Here is a 19050-nt window from a genome sequence, read left to right as displayed (position 1 = left end):
GATCACCTTGAAGTACAGAAGGCCAGTTCTGTGAGTTTAGTAACTTTTTATTATTTGAAACTATAGAATTAAGTGTGGGTAAGATATCACAGCTGCAGTATCAGACATGCTGGAGTTACAGGTCAAAAATGGAAACATTTTTTGAATGCTGTGAGGTGAAGACAAAAAGATAGTGTTTCTTTTACAAGGGTGGAATTTGGTAGTATTTGAGGGGCCCTCCATCTGAACATGAAACATAAAGTGCTCATTAAGTGCTGGTTAAGAGTAATAAGATATAAGAATGCAAAGTGCTGCAGTGGAGCTGCAATGGAGAAAAATGACTACAGGATCCTAGCTATCATTAGTAATTAGACTAGGTTACAGAAGTTAATTGTCACCAGAATTCTTGCTCATCCATTGTTGGTCCACCCAAGTCTAAGGAGTAGCAATGCACACTGGAGAACGATGAGCTTGGTTCTGAGTACTGGAAATTGTTGCATATCAGGAACTGTTTGTGTTTGCAAGAAAAAAATAGTAATAGTGACTCACCTCACTGCAAAATTAGATGGAACTGGGAATTCATGAGAAATTAGCGAATGAATGAAGTTCTAGATTTCCTTTGCAACCTGGAGGAAGAGTTCAATGTGTGACAACAAACGGAGTTTACTGTGTATCCACACATATTTCTAGAAATACTTTTGTTTTGTTGGGCTAAGGAAAGAGTTGAGAACAGCCATGTGAAAATAAGCAACAGTTCTGATCAGAGGTAAGAGGTGGTATCAAATGGCAACGTTTGAACAAGTTTAACTTTATGCTACTTCAATCCTTAAAAAAAGAAAAAAGTTCAGCATAGGTGTACTGCTTTGGCCACAGAGATTCTTGTGCAGCCAGCGGAGCAAAAGAAAGGTATAGTAAGCTGACTGATGGGTGAAAGAGTTCTTGTTGTCACAGATGGAAAAACTGGAGCAACATTTGCCTTTGGGGTAGTTTACTATGGAACTGTTGATGGGCAGCATGAAACTTGCACAATGTCAAATCTCTTTAGCATATGGGTATTTTACTTCATGACTGAAGGGCCTGACACAGCCCTTACTTCCAGAAAACAAGGGCAGCCTAAGAAGGGTCCTATAATGCTAGTGCACACCTTTGTGTGTGTGTTTATCATCCCTTAAGGTAGTATTGATGTACTTGAGAAGTGAAAGAAGAGCATCCTGCTGTGGAAGCAGACTGTTCTAGCTGCTGTGTCTCTCTTCAGCAGGATATAGCCCAAAAGGCCACTGATTAATCCTGCTCTCTTCCTCTTCACAGACCACAGTATTGCTATTGCCAGGCACTAATGACAAAGAGAGAAGTTCGGAACATCTGTGTTAGCGATGACACTGGAACAGCAACTTCTAGACCAATGGATAACTTCAAGTGCTCATATGTTCACCCAGAGAACCCAGAGGTGAAAGAGGGTTAATTTTCATGTTTTCTTGAAAGATGCAGGTGTGGATCCTGTCTTCTCATTATCCCTTTTCCTGTGAATTATCCACTGCCTTAACATTATGATATAATTCCTGAAGTTCCTGCAAGAGCAATCTAGGTTTCTCAGACAGCATAGGAGCATCTTGCTGTGCTTCCCAACAGTCTCAAGTTGTATGAGCCCCTCATGACTTGCAGTTCCCTGCCTATTTCTTTCTGTAAAGGTAAATTGTTTTAAATATAGATTTTTTTCCCGAGAACTACGTAAAACTGTGGGATGTTCCTGAGCAGAAATCAAGGGACCTAATACACCTATGAAGACAGGCTACATGAATCACATAGAAGTACTCAAATTAACTAGATGTTTTCTTGGCTGATGAATAATTATGTTGATGATGTTTCCCACTTAGAGGCACTGAAATGTCTAGGCAGTATGCTCAGCAGCTAGTATAAATATTTTGGTGTGGTCAGCTGAAATTACTCATTTTCATAAATCCTGCAGCCATTTGAAATGTCTCAACTAGTCAGACATGACTGGAATGGAAATATATGTTATTACATTGATGTGATGTTTGTTATCCTTCCCATGGTACAGGCGATTAGGAAAAGCACCCTCCAGCAGAGAGAATATGTTTCCTTTGTTAAAGGAAAATATTTCACTGCTTCTGGCAAGTAAAAATAAATAGAAAAGTATATTTTTTGTGTATCTGAGACAGAAAATATGCCTTTCTTTTTCCTCACTTGTATCTCAGGTTTTTCTTATACCATTATACACAATATGAATGACCTCCTATGCAAAAACAAGTTTAGCATTGAAGAAAGTGCAGTTAAAACTCCACCTGCCATTGATAAGCAACTGCTTTCTGAAGACATATGTATATTAATATGTATATTTCTTTTAGAGATGTGCAAAAAGAAAAACATAATCTTGCGTGTTTTCAAAAGCTGAAATTTCTGATTTTTAAGCTCAGCTTCAGGTATGTAGGTTTGCCAGAGAAATCTTCTGCAAGTGATTGAAGAGATCTAGCAAGCTGTCAGCTCAGTCATAAAGTGAAAGAGAAGCTTTTAAATCTAGGCTTTTTATTAGTATTTATGTTCATTCAAAATTATTGGATTTGTGTTTAAATTTTGAAAATAAACTAGTCTGTTTAACATTAGCTTTTAATTTGTGCTAAAGCTTCAAGTACTAATAAATACCAAGTTTTTCATTAGCATTGGAGACTCCTTAAAATGCAACATGAGGGAGTGTTTTGACATTTTGAAAGAGAGTTAGACTTCATAGTTCTTTTACATATGACTTCGTGAAGTGGGATAATGGAAAGTACTTGACCCATACCTGTGCTGTTATCTTTACAGTTCAGATACTGGAGCGCTGTTTCTGTCTGACATAGGAGTATGGCTATGCAGAGTTTGTGAAGAGTTGATAGGATAGTTTGTGGCAGAACTGCAGGAAACAGTGGTAATTTGGATGTTTTTTGGTTTTGTTTTTTTTAATTAGACAGAAACATCTTACTTGTTTCCAGTGTTAGCCAGGTAAGTCCTCTGGTATCAGTACTATAGACAGCATTTAAATCATTAGGTATCCCAGGCAAGTTTGGTACTCCACATAATGGTAATACTACAAGTATGTAGAATACGTGCCTCATGGAAATGAGAGTGTTGGTTTCTACTGAAGTAATGGTTTCACTGGCTGTGTGAATTTATTACTGCTAAGATTTACCCCACAGAAGAAGTAAACTAGTGACCTTATTGTGTGCATAAATTATTGGGTTTGATCTGTTTGTACATCCTTTTAGCCAGATAAACCGTATACAACCTTTATACTCTAGGATTAGAGCATTTGTGTTGATAATCTGCTCCTAATCCAGAAACTGTAGCTAAAACCAATTGTGCTGAGTGTTAATGTTGCTTTTTACCCTCAGAATACTAATGTGTCTAATTCTGATTGAGAGATGTGAGCCATCTTGGCCAGCTGTCCAATGCCCAATCTCTAAAGGCCTACCCAGCATACTTGTTTCTTTTTCCTTGGGTTTGGGCCTTTTGCAGTTACGTGTAAGTCTGAGTTAGAAGAGCTTTTCACTCAAGTAGGCAAACCTAGACTTACGTTTATGAGACTCGTCAAAAGCTACTGAGAATCTTGAAGGATATGGGCAAATTGGTGTTGAATATTTTGTTGAATCCTGTTGGTATTAAGTGCTGCATTGGTTGGCATGAGAACTGTAATGTGGGAGGCAACTATAGTCTAACAGCTAGATCAAGAAAGCAATACTTCTACCCTCAGGCAGGTGGTTGTGTTTTTGACCCAATATAGCTTCTTTAATCATTTAGCTACACAGCAGATCTGAGAAGGCTCCAGATGGAGGCTGAACCTACGACCCCCTGACATAAAAACATCTATGATACCAATTACACCATCTGTTGGTCATAAAACCACATTCTCTATCTTTTCTTGGCTCTCGTGTTATACAAAAGCTGAAGGGTGATATTTGGAGCTGTTCTAGTTTATCCATGCAATTTAATGCAGAACACATTTTCACAGAGAGGGAGAACAAAGCACAATAGCACTAAAGTTCAATTTACATTCTCAGTCAGTGAAAACAAAAATGAAAATAAAAAACAGTTGTCTGAGTCATTATTTACACCCAAACTATGGCTTCAATTGTAGTTTTTGCCAGTGCTTGTGATTTAAAAAAATCCTGAAGAACAACTTCTACCACCACCACCACAACTTCTGAGGGCCCGGATTTGAATGATCTGTAAAAATAAAATTATGGCAGCATGGAGATATACGCAGATCACATTATTAGATGATGTGTGCCTAATTCTAACTTTTGCCTTCATTTAGGGATCTGTGTTTGGGAATGTACAGTACCATCTGAGTGTGGAGTATTGTTAAGCTGGAGACTCAACTTGTCCAGTACACATACCCTGAGAATACCTCTGGATATAGGTCTTCCCTGTCTGAACTCCCTGATCAGACTCATGAAACTGGTGCTGTGAAATACTTAATAGACTTTGAAATTAGATCTCAAATTTTGTCTTCCTGTGGGTACAATGGTGAGTTACTGTGGTCATCAGAAACGGCAATGGAATACTGAGGACCGGGATATAAGGAATGATGTACTGAAATACAAGACATCATGTGTTAGGGATAAATCTGATGGCATAGGTCCATCAAAGCAAGGAAATGAGAGAATGTGCATTACTGGTGCAGAATGGATAACTGTGGTGAGGTAAGTTTTACATCTTTTAGGAATATTCTGTTAATATAATAAAAATTTTCTTTGTCTGTGGTATTTGAATGGATTGTAGTAGTGACATCTTATGGAAGCTGTATGGTTAAATTCAGTGACTGCTTTTGAGCATATTGTCTAACTGGAAGAACAGTTTAGACACCTTTCTTACTATATGGTGGTGTTTTGATCAATAGTTGAAAAGACGAGAATGCTACTGCCAGAAACAAGCTTGACCTATGCATTCTGGTACTGTATCTGGTGGTTGGTTCTGCACTTCATGACCAGTGAAGTCCAGACAGCATTGCTTTTTAAGAAACCTTGTTATTTAGCTGTCCAACACAAAAATAAATGTCTTCCATATTATGCAAGTGATGTAGGTATACAGTAGGAGGGGGAAATATTTCATAAAAGAAAGTCCAAAATCCTGGCATCTCACTCGTCTTTTTGTGACTTCAAAGCTGGCTTCCTAAGATGAGAATAAAGCATTGAATAAAACACAGTTGAGTTTACTGTTAATACATTGTTGTTTTGTTATTGTTGCCTCATCAGTACTTTTTAAATAAACCATCTTCTTCTTTCTTAAAAATAATGCCTAATCCATACAAATGGAAGTGAAAGAGTTGAAAAATGAAATTGTAAAGTTTGTCATTGGTTAAACTGAGGAAAATATTTGAGTTTTCCATTTTGATTTATTCCTTTTGTGTACATCTCCATAGGGTTATACCACGAGCTTGGCAAACATGAGTGGCTATGTTGAAACCAAAAAGAGGAAATAGGTAAGTGCACACCAATCAGTAGGGTAGATAAAGTGACAAAAGCACAATTCAGACACATTTTTCTTCTAGCAGCAGAACAATTGAGCATACTTTCACCAGAGCCTTTATCATTGCCTAATACTAACAATGTCCCCTAAAAAAAGTTATTTTCATGATTTGTCATAGGATCTATACTCTGAAAAATAATACTGACTATGACTTATAATGGCAAAAATTATGTCTGTGTTTTCTAAGTCCTCAGTTCAGCCTCAACTTTGTTGTATTCATCTTCATAAACAAATTTGGATACTTCAGTCATGCTCATGTCACTGAAAGACACTTGTCTGTCATGGTAAAATTTAACGTTTCATTGTGGTCACAGTTTTGCTTTTTGTTTGTTTTTTAACAGTTTGTGTCAACAATAGGACCCATCTTGTTGTTTTTTAAAAAAATATATTGGAAGAGATCTCAAAAGGCCTTGTAATCTGTTCTGAAGCAGAATCAAGTACATATCAATAGTTGGTAGTAGAGGATAGTCTTGCTGATACTAGAAAACTTCTGCTGAACAGAGTTAATAAAAGACCAACCACAGTGGATCAGGGTCTGCCTGCCCAGCAACTTTTTATCAAACTAGAGAATACCTGTAAGAAAGACAACTTTACGTCAGTTAAGAGTATAATTTCTATTTCTTAAGATCTTGATCTTAAACGTGCAAAAGGGCTCAACACCAGAGAACCGTAATAGTCAAATCCTGTAGTGCTCATCTCATTTCCTTTACTTAGTGTCACCATAAATAATGAAAAATACATCTTATTATCTGAAATATCCTTGTTGTAGTTCCTTCCATGTTTCAGAACATTGTACCTTGTATATTAATGTATGCTTTTATGCTTCCACATCACCTTTTAGCTCTCAATATGTTAGAAGTAATGCAAGTAAAGCTTGGCAGAGAAATCTTCGCTGCTTGAATAGAGAAGGAAGGTGTTGTGGGTTTTTTTTTTTTGTTTTGTTTTGCTTTGTTTTGTTTGTTTTGTTTGTTTTGTTTGTTTTGTTTTTGGTGTAGATGAAGACCAGTTCTCTGAAGCACAGACTGAAAGTCAAAGTGCTATGAATTTTCATATCCTGATCCAAGATGCAGGTTTTATTTCTCATACAATCACAATTTTTATAAAATTTTAGTTTTCTCACCTCTAAAAAGTCTTTACACAGCTTCTTTAAATTTGGGTTGCATAGATGCATGTTTCCGTAAGACTTTGAAAACCTCTGAGCTAGTAAGTTGTGTAGTACAAAGTATTTATTATGAAGCAAATCTCTATTTTCAAGTCTTGTGTCTTCCACTTCTGTGCTGTGTAATTTACAGTAAAGCTTTAGATCTCTTTAGGTAACAACTGTTTCATCTGAACTCCTCCATAACTTCTGACAGACCTGTCTAAATATAGCAACATTCATAGTAAAACTTTAAATAAATTTAAATATGGCAGGTTGTGAAGGTTATGGTTATCAGTGTATGTGTTTTGGACAAAAAAGTCTCTTCTAAGGTTTACTAAAGCCAAATAAACCTAAATGGAATAAAACTGGTAGAACTGTATTGTATAAATGTTAACATAAGTATAGTCTTCATCGCTGAAAATAACGAAAGATGACCTGATAGACAGGTATGTATTGGAAATTATTTTGCTAGTTGGCTATGCATTCTTCTCCAAGGTCAGTGCCATTAGATTGCTCCAAGTATTCCTATATATGGTAGTCCTAAAAAATGTTAACTGCAGTGTTTAATCCCTTTGTTGGAAGGTATGAATGTTTTTGTTTATATAGAAGTTAGTTATATTACTTTTGTTAGGCATGTCTGATTAAAATTGGCCAAGAAGGTTGTAGAATAGTTCCCATGTGGATACTAAGTTTCTTTTTATAACATTTCAGATTTTATTGTTTCCATAAGTTTTCAACTTCATTCAATCCTTTGTTTCAAGTCTTCCCAACAAATTTTAGTTATGATTGTTCAAATCTTCCTTGTAATATATTGCATCAGATTTTAAAGCAAATGCTGACAGCAGCAGTATTATACCCAGCATACCAAGTGGATACCACATGGTTTGAATAACAGGCACCCCTGCTGAGGGTGGATCAAATCAAAATCCTTGCATAGTCATGTAAAATGCACTGACAGAAATCTGTCTTTAAATCTGTTTTTTTATTTTAAAACTGATTATTTTAGAGTTTATCCTGCCACTGATGCATAAATGTGATTCCCACTAATGCTAATGAAAGCTGGAAAAGCTATGTCTTCAAGTAGCCCTAGAAATCTCCCCAGCCTTATATACCACTAAATAAACACAATGAACCCTGTAGAGTTCATTGTATGCAATAGGAAGGCTAACTTTAAGATCTTAAACATTACAGTCCTTTGGTGTTACTATCAATGCTAAAGACAAGATTTTATTTTTTTAAATTATGCCTTGGTCTGAAATTCTTAGCAACAGTTGCTGCCTTTCTGCTATTTAAAATATTGAAGTTGTAAACTAAAAGTAAACACCAAAAGTTAAATTCCAGGAGTAGCATTGGCATTACCTCATTTATATTGAACACAAGAAATATATTTATGTTTTGGCTAAATTTTTGTAGGTTTTTTTTTGCCTGAGAACAAAATAACAGAACATTTTATGAAATTGGAAATGTAAGCGGAAACTGGAAGTAGACTGAATATATGCAGAACTTTGTTTAAGAACAGTTATCTTCTCCTTATTGCACTCTTAATTCTGTTTTCTTCATTCTACTTTAATGGCATTGTTTCCAAATAATTTAAACAAAAATTAAAAAAAAAAAAAAAAAAAAAGGGTTTGGGATACTTGTGGTTGGTTGTATGAGAAGATCTTGTAAGATTATTTTAATAATATACACACATCAGTAAAAAACAACCTCCGTGGTACATCATTAAAAAAATACACATAAGCCCAGTATACAGTCTCCATGTTCTAGGAACTCAAGCTCTTGTTCACAAAGAAACTTCCATAATGACATTAGCGTCCATGGCAAGCTATAGGTTTCACATTCAGCCCCACTGGCAACAGTTATGCTAAAAATATTGCAGTTTTTCCCCCCATATTACAGCGGAAAAAAATATTTCTCATGGTTCCTTCCACCCAGATGTATTTATTTAGTTGTTTTTATTTCTAGTGCCATGTGCAGCTCAGAAGCATTATGATCCATTCTGGTTCATTTCAGTGTGAGCAGCCCTGTACACTGTAAGTCACAATATAACAAAAGTCTCCTGACTCCTTTCCTACCCATTCAAAAGTCTATGCTGTATTTTCTCCCTTCTTGTTGAATTGAAAGCTATGCAAGTGTAGAAATGCGAAGTTTAAGCAGACCACCTTCTTTGCTTTCCTTGTTATCCACAACTGACAGGCAAGAGAAAAGTGCTGTTCAAACTTACCCTATTTATGCTTGCGGTTCCCAGAGAGCTTTGGCTCAGAGTTGGAAATGAGCTGTCCTGTTTCTCCACTTCCTAATTTTTGTATCTGGGTGATTCCCAGGCTGCTCAGTCGCTTCTGAGAACCTGGGAGCGGACAGTTGTGCTCAGGATTTGGGTCTCACTGTGCCAGTGTTGCCCAACATCAGACATTGCACCAGGCAGCGGCTGGCACATACCGGGGCCTTTTAGATGAACTCTTCTCCACAAAAATGACAATGGTGTCTCAGAGATACCATCGAGTCTATGCAATAGCTCTGAGCACTGGAGTCTAATTTAACCATGCTATTTAATTTAATTACAGATTTGTTGTAAGAAGTTGACTGTTGCTGCTGCTATGGCTGGTTGGGAAAGTTATCAAGAACTGTTAGTTTAAGAGCCTTTCATGTAAGGCAGGTAGACACTTGTAGTGCAGCAGCTGATGTTGTGCAAGTGAGATAAACCTTCATCAAAACCTGTGGCTCAGCAATTTCTGAACAACACAGGAACCAAAGTAAGTTTTCTCTCCTCTTTGATCTTGGTCAAATTACAGCTGTTAGGGGACAACAGTGGTGACTGATCTGACAATCCATCTTTGCCTGTTTGCTCGAAGTGGGAAATGCTGACTGATGTCAGATGAGGGGTATGAACCCCTGTAAGCAGAGCCTCACATTAGGCAGAAATTCAATTGCACAAATGGGACTGAATCCAGGAAGTATATTTTCACAGTTCCTGAAATGAATCAGGACGTGGAGCCACTGACCAGGTTCAAAAAATTTTGATTCTCCTTTTATTAAAATGTGAAACCACTTACTTGCCTTCAGTCCCTTTTCTTCTCCCTGTGTTGTGTATGGAGACCTTTTCATTCAGGAGTTATCTAATCTGCCCCTAGGTTGAGGCAATTACCTATCTCCCTGGGCAGATCAGACTGAGCTTGCAATTTAAACCCAAGACAAAACATTAATCATTTTTCTCATTATTGCTAGTCTCCAATCTTGTTGTGCCTCTTTTGTGAATGAAAGACAAAGAATGTAAAAGGGATGATAATAAGACCTTGAAGAGAAAAATGTATTTTAATAAGGTTTTTCTACTTTCAGAGTTTAAAGAACATAACTGTACAAAAGAGATGGGATAATTAGATATTGAAAAATACACTTTAAAACAAGTTCTAGGAGAGGGACAAAAAAGGCACAGACTCCTTTTTGTGGTTGTGTAGTGAATAACTGTTCAGATTGTTCCAATTCCAGTAAAGGGAATGAGAAGAGGTAAGGAGCATCTTTAAGTAAACAGAAGTATCTCACTTTTCAATTTTTTTGTGAAATATGTATTTATGGGACTTGTGCACAGACAAAGAGAAGGTGAGAAAAAGAAGGAAGAAATACTATATAACGGGTGGTAGCTGACAAGACCAAAATCATTCAATAGCCAATTCACACACAGTGAAACCTTGTAATTGTATATCACCAAAAAAAAAGTATATTTTAAAATAACTGTACTTGTTTAACACTATGCTGCTTTGAACCTCAACAATCTGTGTGGGAGTTGGGGAGCCAGTTGTTTTCTTTCCAGCTGATTGGTTTTGCAAACCTCTCTGGGGAGAAAAGGTTTTATGCAGTCTTTAAAATGTTTCAAAAGCAGAATCCAATGTAATCATGTCTTCTTTGGTGTACTTCAGTATGGTCTCTGTTATCTACACCATTGACTAGTTGTGTGCGTGTGAAGCAGTTTTACTCACGCTTGTACATCTGTTCAACTCTGTGTTATAATCTCAGGTTCCTGTTCTTTAAGCACAATGGTCTGTGAATGCTGTAGAATACATTATTAGCTCATGGTGTCCCAAATATTTTAATATTCTTCAATACACTGAATTTTCTTTTCATAAGTTTTAAAGTTTGGATTGCGGGTGAGAGAAAGGAAAAATGTGACAGACTGTTGTTCCCAGTGTTGTAGACCAAAGGGCCAACAGCACTCATCTGCTCCATGCCACAGAACACAGCAGCACCGAATGGATTTTAGTTGTATTCATGTTCCCATCATGATTGATGTGTTGTCTTTGAAGTTCTTCCCATGGTCGCTCTTGCTCCCTTATGTGTGTATGCCATATGTACCTCTGAGTTTGAGGAGAGAAGAGGGAAGAAGAGGAATTTCATCTCACCACATGACTGATCCCTCGCGCAGGACTGCAATGTGTTTAGCCTGCCCCTGCTAGACTGGGGTTGTTGTCCATTTGGAGGCTGCTTTGTGACTGCAAAGGCAGTGAAAGAAACTTCATGTCTGTGGCATAAGAAATAATAGCTTGTGCTGACTGCTTTTAGCTGTCTCCCAGATTTTACCTCTTTCTCAAGTATATCCTTTATTTTCTTTTTTCTTTATCCAAATCCAAGGGATTCTTTGATGCACTTTTGACAAGCTTGTAATGAGATGTCTCCCAGCTGCAGTACTCTTAAATGCTTTTGGGAAAAGAGCATAAATCTTCTGGTTCCTGTTTGTGGCCCTAAACTCCTGTGTGCCAGTGTTGAAGACTGCCTGTACTCTAACTAAGGCTAACTTTAAAAAACCAAACCATACCGAACAAAAAAAAAACCAAAAACCAAACCAAACCAACCAACCAACAAAAAAAAACAACAAAACCAAACCAAAACAACAACAACAAAAAGAAAACAAAACCAAACACTCCCCAGAAACTGCCCCCAAAACCTCCCAAACCAAAACAAACAAAAAAAAACCCAACAAACCAAGCCATCAACAACAACAAAGCCAACCAACAAACAAAACCCACCAAAAGCCCAGTCTGAAACAAAACAGCCCAGACCACACCAAACAAAACAAAACAAAATCTTTACCTTCTTTCCCCTGTCCCATCTTCCCCCACAATTGTCCTCCTTTAGACACTGACATGCACATCAAGGCTCCCAAAAGAGCATTTTCTGTAGTCAGTACCCCCTAGGGGCTGACTTTTAAACTCTTGGCTCAGCTCAGTGCTTGTCTGACACCTTCATGTCCAGATGATCACCTTCCAAAATAAAACAATATCTTGTTTTGTGGCAACTTGCAAAGTTCTAATACATGTTTAAATTTAACTGTATTGTTATCTGGTGTCTAGATCCGCTGACGTGTCTGCCTCACTGAGAAAATGCTGTATTTTTGGTGTGGCCTTGTATTGTAAACTGCAGTACTTAACACAGTATCCTAGTACTAAGAGCTTGTGTAATGGATTTATAGATTTTAATCAACTCAGCAAGTAACTCAGGGTGTTAAGGGCACATAGACACACTTTTTTCACTTTGAAATCTGTCAAATGTCTGAATGTTGATGCTCCAGCTTGCCTGAATTTGGAGTTTACATAAGTTAAACAGTTACAATTTTAATTGTTCTTATGTTATTTACAAAACTGTAGCATTCTAGTGCCATGGCAATGGCTGACATAAACAACTAAAATAAATACACATCAATACTTAAGAACAACTAACAACGAACAATAATGAAAATTGCATCAAAAAAAAGAACCTCAGTTTTATTTTTTGGAGTATAAGACACTAAATGCCAAGATCACTTTTTAGTGTAATAATGACCATTTCAAAGATTAGTTGAGCTCTAAATTAAATTAATTCAGACATTCATGTTCTTGTTTAATTTGTATAATGCAGCCAAGTCACTCTCTGAGAGCCCAAACGTTGAGAAAACTCTTCATAGGTTGAGCTGGTATTTGCTATACCAATGAATACCACCACCGGTTTTCTTCCAAGCTGTGTTTTTCAGAAGACAGTGACTAAAATTGTTTGGGTGGTCAGAATGAGGCACAGGTTATCAAGACCCTCAAGCATTGTGCTAGGAAATGTTTCTGGAGCTCTCAGTGGAACTGGGCACTAAGTTGCTGTGGCTGGGGCAGTTCTCTGGCAATGTAAATATGTCAAAGTGTGCAAGGAATGTTTAAACCAAACAGGAGGCAGCTAATTAGGTGTTCAAGATTACACAGGCACATTTTGGGGTTACAGATTTGGGCTTGGGAGTGTGAAGCCTGGCTGAGTCCTGGTTTAGATGTCTGAATCCCTTTTTCAGATTTGGGCCATAGCAGAATTCTGTGGAACGTACTTTTACTGTTGTAGAAGAAAGCCCAGGAGTTGATCCTGGAAATGTGAAGCATATAGGTAATGTTTGCAATAATGTTTTCTGTGCTGCTTTCACCATAGGAATAGAAAGATCAGGCACAGAATGATTTTTCTGAATAAAGACAGTACAGCAGTTAGAACTTATCTAAGCTTGTAGGATGATTATAGGAACACTAAGACCTTGAAGTCTGAACCACGTCTGATCTTACGTTTTCTTTAAAGTTAATTTTGTTATATTTACTATGAAAGCAGACACACATGGCAAAGGGAATCCATCCAGATTCTGTCAGGGATTTCCAAGCAAGTTTAGGCTGAATTCCAGCTTTGTCCATTGCTCTCAACTACTCCTATCAGGCACGTACCATATGGTCATGCAAACAAATATACGCACAGCTTTTTCTTTGTCAAATAGTGACAAAACAGTTTGGGACCATATGCTGCAGAACACAAGTGAGCACTCTAATTGCTTTCATGAGTACGGCGAACCAACCCAGAAGAAACATGCAGTTGTCCAGGCTTCTTTGCCTACTGTACATATTTTTTTACAATACAGAGGAAGAATTTGTATGGTGGTTTCTTCACAGTAGTGACTTCACCTCGGTCCTGCCAAGTGATTCTTCTTGCAAATGTGAAATATGAAATGGCAGTTTTTGTGGTCAGTGACAAAATCATTTGTGGCTATGAAGGAGACTTAAATTCTCAATAGCTAAGTCAGTCTAGTCATTTAGCCTTCATAACGTAACCAGTTTCCCCTGCCAAGTCAGGAAAATAATTCACAAATTCAGTTCCTATCGAATGCTAATCTATTTAAAAAAAAATTTTAAAGGATCCATATCTTAGTTGTTTTACGAGATTTTTTTGAGAGCATCAGAAAAATAGCAAAATACTGCTTCTTGGTATGATTATTCAAAATGTAGACTAATTTATGCAAGCAGTTTTATCCCCTGTTGTGCTTGCAAGGTAAGAAACTCAGCTGAACAATCATAAGCTCCAGAGGAACATAGAGCTTGTAAGGTTTTAGGCAGGTAACTGCTACAGGTTTTAACCAATTAAACTTTATTGTGAAAGGCACAGTACTGTCTCTGCTTTAGTTTCTTGGGCACACTTCTTGGCACTGAGTTGTTCTATTGCCTGCATTAGAAAACTAATCCCATCACCTAATAAGAAGAGTTCTTATCATCCCAACTAAACAGCAGATATTGCTAGAATTGTGGAATAAAACAAAAAATGGGGGAAAGGAGACAGAACACTGCAGGCCTGGGTATGTTTTTTCTTTCTCCACTGCTCCCATGTCATCTACTGAAGGAGGTGCAGTATCATGTAACTGGGAAGTAACATACACACTGGCTACTTATAGCCAGTAGCAAGTTAACAGCTTTTTAGAGAGGAATGGAAGAGTGTATAGTCTTTTTGTTGTCCTCAGCTCACATGGCGCATATGCTTCCCGTATCACATTATGTGGCTCTGTGATCTTGCCCTTTTCCCCAGAGATCAAGGCTTTGTTCAGCTCTGCAGATGATATTTATGAAGAGCGAGAAAAAGTCATCCAGATACCTACAGGTCTATTAGTTGGGCCTCAGGAATTTACGAAGCTCTGGAGTAGAGTTCAGAAGAAAAACATTAACATAATGGATGTTAATAGAATAAAACTTATTTACTAAAGATATATCATGTTAGGCAACATGATATATCTTTAGCCATATTTTGAATTGCAAACTATTAGGTGGAGGGATGCTTTTCATTATTGATCTCTGATATTTAACACAGATTTAACATATTCACAAAAAGCCTTAGCACATGTCATCAGCATGCAGTCAGAATGTTTTGCTGATGCAGAGCCAAGTGGTATTCTTGACAAAAGATGGAGCAGGGTATCTTACAGAAATAATTGGTCTTGATGACTTGAGATACAAAAAAAAGGGGGTTGGAGGATTCATGAGGCCAGACACATAGAATTGGAATGCAGTTCTCTGCTGTTAGGTGTACGCTGGTAATGATAAAGAGAACGTAGATTTTTCTAACACATCATACAACGTCTGTAATCATCAGGATGTATTGGTTAGTCTTTTCAGACCAGAAAGGAAATTAGAAGTTGTGTGGTAGAGGAAGCATCTCCAATACTATGCTGAACTTGAGCCACCTATCTTCGGAAAGATTAAATCAGATTGCCAAAAATATGGGTGGATAGAAGGGTAGGCAGAGTGGCGGGAAAAAGGATTAGAGTGGTCAGGGAATGCAGAACTGGTCTTTTCAGAAGAAATTTAAAAATTTATGCTTTTTTAGTGTAACAAAATAAAGGTTGAGGTATCATTCTGGTCATTTATACTGTAGACAGGTTAAGTGGGAAGCTATTTATGTGAAAATGTAATAGTGGCACAAGAGATAAGGAGTATAAACTGGTTATGAATACATACAGGCTGGATATTAGGAGTGTATTTCAAACCATCAAAGAGGCAAGGTCTGAAGCAGCCTTTAATCTAAAGAGTGAACCTTGTAAAAAACATCCTCACTACTTCTACATTACATTTCATATGTTTACGAAAGGGATTATAAAATGTGGTGTTGTGATGGGAAGGGACCGAATTCAGTCAGTCCTACATTCCTTCCAAAGGGGGATCAGGACCTCCCTTTGTCATCCTTAGGTGCCAGGAGAATTTTCAAGATGGAAGTGGAGACCTAGAGGAAAGAAATGGCGTGCAAAAGTAGGAAGAAAGAGTATATTGTAGAGTTTGCCTTTGTTTGCAATAAGAAGTAAATTTAATAGAAAATTAATTTCGCTGCATATGAATTCAGAGCTTGATTTGAGGGAGTACTTAAAGGAATTTGTATGTATTCAGCACTATTCAGCATCAGCTCTCCAGAAATTAAGTGTAAAACAACAGGAATGTTGTATTTATAGGCAAGATATACAATTAAATTTGCTGTTATGTTGTAACTTTGAAAATATGGCAAAAATTCAGGTGTTATGTGTTCTTGGAGTTTGTACGACATAGTTAACAGATGCCTGCTCACAATTCTGCCAATATCTTAGAGTACTAATTTTTTTGAACTACAAAAAAAGTAAACTAAAAAGGACTTTGAAAAGCTTTTTAAAATTCTCCTCAGAACGCCCTTATTTCTGGTAGTAAACAACTGCAAAAAGTTTTGAAGTTTTACTCGGAGCAGAGTAATTTTCTGGTTGTTGAAGATGGAACGTAAAGTTTACTTTCGACACCCTAACATGCGAGACTCGGTAGAGCGCATAGAGGAACATCCCACTCGTGGTGGTCCTTGAGTCTTGGAGTAGGTGCCGTGGGTCTGAGGCCCCTGAGCGCTTTGGGGGAAGGAGTAGCTGTTTTCAATCACTTCACGGTGTGTGCGGTGCCGATTATGCTGGGCGTTGGAAGGAGGCAAAGGAGAGACGCGCGTTTGGCCGACGCGCCCCCGCCCGCTTATTTTTGTTTTATCGGGGTTTCTTCTGGGGAAGCTTGGAGGCTCCAGAGGCTTCTGGGGGCAGGACTCTCCCTTCCGAGGGGGCCCAAGCCCTGCCTGGCTCCTTGGGGGTCGTCAGTTCCCCCTGTCCCTGTGCGGAGGGAAAGGCGGGTGCGGGCTCCACGCGGCGGGGTTGCCCCCGGCAGAGGGTGCCGGAGCGCCCGGACGGTCCCAGTCCTGTCCGCCCCTCCGCGCCTCTCCCCTCCCCGCTGCCGGGTTTGTCCCGAGTGACGTTGGGATGCTGGAGGAGGAGGAGGAGGGGAAAGGAGCGCGGCTTCCTCCGCCCCCAGTCGGGGACAGTCCGTTAGCGGGAGCACAGGGCCGGCTTGGCGGTGCCGAGGAGAAGTTTGCGGCAGCGCCGAGCCCCCGCGGCACCGGCGCCGGACCCCACTGCGGCCGCAGGCGCTGCTACCCCGCAGGCTCTCTGCCGCGGCGGCCGGCCGGGCGGGCAGCATGGTCCCCGAAGCAGGGCGGCGGGGGGCGGCGGGCCGTCTCTTGGCTCTGCTGGCGGCCGCCTGGCTCCTCCGCGTCCGCGCCGCAGGTAAGGAGCGGGAAGCCGGCTGGCGGGGAGGATGCTACTGCTTTTCGGGAAGGGACGTGCGGGTAGAGGGAGGCAGGGGAAGCTGCGCGTGTGTCTAGGAGAGTTGCACGTATTCACTTGGGACCGGCGGAGCCGCCAGCATCCCCAGGTGGTGGTTGGTGTTGGTTACTTTTTCTTTCTTCCTTTTTTTTTTTTTTTTTCCCCTCCTTGATTCTTCTTGGCAAAATGGTAACCTGACCTTGCCTTTTTTTTTTTTTTTCTTTCTTTCTTTTACGAGGGGGCGGGGGATAGCAGGAGACGAGGGCAGCGGTGGTTGCGCTGAGGAAGGCTGACTAAAACCTTTTCCCCGATCGCATCCCGCCGCTCCTGCTCCTCTGGGGCGGCGGACGCTTCATACCTCTCCTCCGCCGGTTCAGCGCACCGAGCCTCGTTGGTGGCGACTGGGGGAGGGGAAAAGAAGGAGAAAACAAAGGAAAAGTTTGGGGTTTTGTTGTTGCCGAGGGTGGATAGCACTGAGTGGAGCCTCCTCCTTCACTCTGCCCGCCTTCCACCCCTCCCCTCGGAGTGGTTATAATAATGTGTTATTATTTGGGCCGTTGAGTGTTGCCAGAATCTCAGCGGGAACGAGGAGGAGGGGGTGGGGATTAAAGTTGAGTGGGCGAGGGGGCAGCCGCCGCTCTTGCAGCTGATGGAGACTCGGCGGGATCCCTTTCTGTGTGTTTTTGAGCTCTAAAGGGTCCCATTTCCTCAGTATACCTGTCCGACCCTTGGGGACTGAGGAGGTCAGCATTTAGACTCAGGAAACACTAGGACTCGGTTCAGCGAACTCCGCGACTGTTTTTATGGCTGAATAAACTACCTTTATTAACATCTGACCTTGCGCCGTGGCGGCGGCAGTGCGGCTCCTTAACAGTTGCCAGTTTGTCCGGCATCTATGAGGCGAGCGCCGTGATTTTTAGGGACATGCTGGGCTGGAGAGCCGCGGTGGTGTAAAGAGTTACAGTTCCTGCAAAAGAAGCCGCATAAACTTTGCTAAGCCTCTTTTTTTCTTCCCTCTCCACTCACGCATAAGATGTGTGGTGCTTTCAAAGCAGAAAAGGGGGGGGTTAACGTTTTCGTTTTCCTTGGGATGTGAAATGCACCGGGAAGGTAGGAGCTGCCGGATTGAGCTCTTTGATCTTTCGTGAAACCATTATCTGGAAAATTGCTCTCTCCCCCTCTGCAGCAGATAAACCTTGCACACAAACTCCTTCCCGGGGCCTTTTGCCCAGGGACTAAGGGAGGAGATGTCAGGCGGCACCATTTCCATGCCAGGTTTGTCACCCTTCCCGTGCTGTCCCCACCCGGGCAGTGCGGGAGCTCGGCGGGCAAGCAGCGCCTTCCCCCTCCCCGCTTCTCCTGGCTTTAATTGCACCGAAGTGCAGGAGGAGACCGATGATGTCTTTAAGGAAAAACAGTGATGCTGCAGATTAGAGGGGACTTGTTAATCAATTGCACGTTTGAAAGGGCTTTTCTACCCTTTGTTGCTTTCGCTAATCCATTTACCTCCCCCCGGGAGGTGACAGATGCCTATATTTCCTGTTATTCAGCTCCGGGGGCCTAGGTCTTGCCATTTGTTGTGTTACCGTGAGGGGAGAGGGTCAGCAGAAAGCTAGAGGTCTGGGGGTTTTCCGGGGCGGGGGGGGAGAGCGGGAGGCGAGTGTGTTACAGCTCGAGGATTCGGGGTCAGTTCCCGTCGCGTTTATTTTTCCTAGTGCTTTTATTGCTCCCTTTGAAGGGGGGCCAGCTAGCAAATTGCGCGGCCTGCCCTGCCTCTCCTGCGGGGTCGCGGGCTCCGGGGGTCTCTCTGCCGACGGATTGGGGCGGGGGGGGGAAATTTTTGGCGAAAGCTGCGCCTCCTTCCGGGGCCGCGGGTCGGATGACAGTGATCCTCCGCGGGCTGTGAAAGAAGGTGCCAGGCTTTCTGTCCCCGTTCCCACTCTCTTCCCCGAGCAGCTGAATCTGTTATTTTGGACGCAGCGGGAGGGAGGCTGCAGGGTGTCCGCGG

The 19050-nt window shown here is 40.5% G+C and overlaps 1 protein-coding gene across 1 annotated transcript in view; it reads left to right on the top strand.

Moving 5' to 3' along the window:
* Positions 1 to 16771: 16771 nt before the first annotated feature.
* The window catches only part of ROR2 (receptor tyrosine kinase like orphan receptor 2), a 146369-nt gene continuing 144090 nt past the window's right edge, over positions 16772 to 19050 (top strand). The window contains exon 1 of the mRNA XM_082074719.1: positions 16772 to 17003. Coding sequence (XP_081930845.1) covers positions 16916 to 17003 — 88 coding nt within the window. The 5' untranslated portion in view covers positions 16772 to 16915. The remainder of the gene's footprint in view (positions 17004 to 19050) is intronic.

Source organism: Streptopelia decaocto, assembly GCF_964273445.1.
Source record: "Streptopelia decaocto genome assembly, chromosome: Z".
In the NCBI taxonomy this organism is placed as follows: Eukaryota; Metazoa; Chordata; class Aves; order Columbiformes; family Columbidae; genus Streptopelia; species Streptopelia decaocto.
The sequence above is the reverse complement of the archived record's forward strand: the minus strand, read 5'-3'. Positions and strand labels throughout refer to the sequence as shown.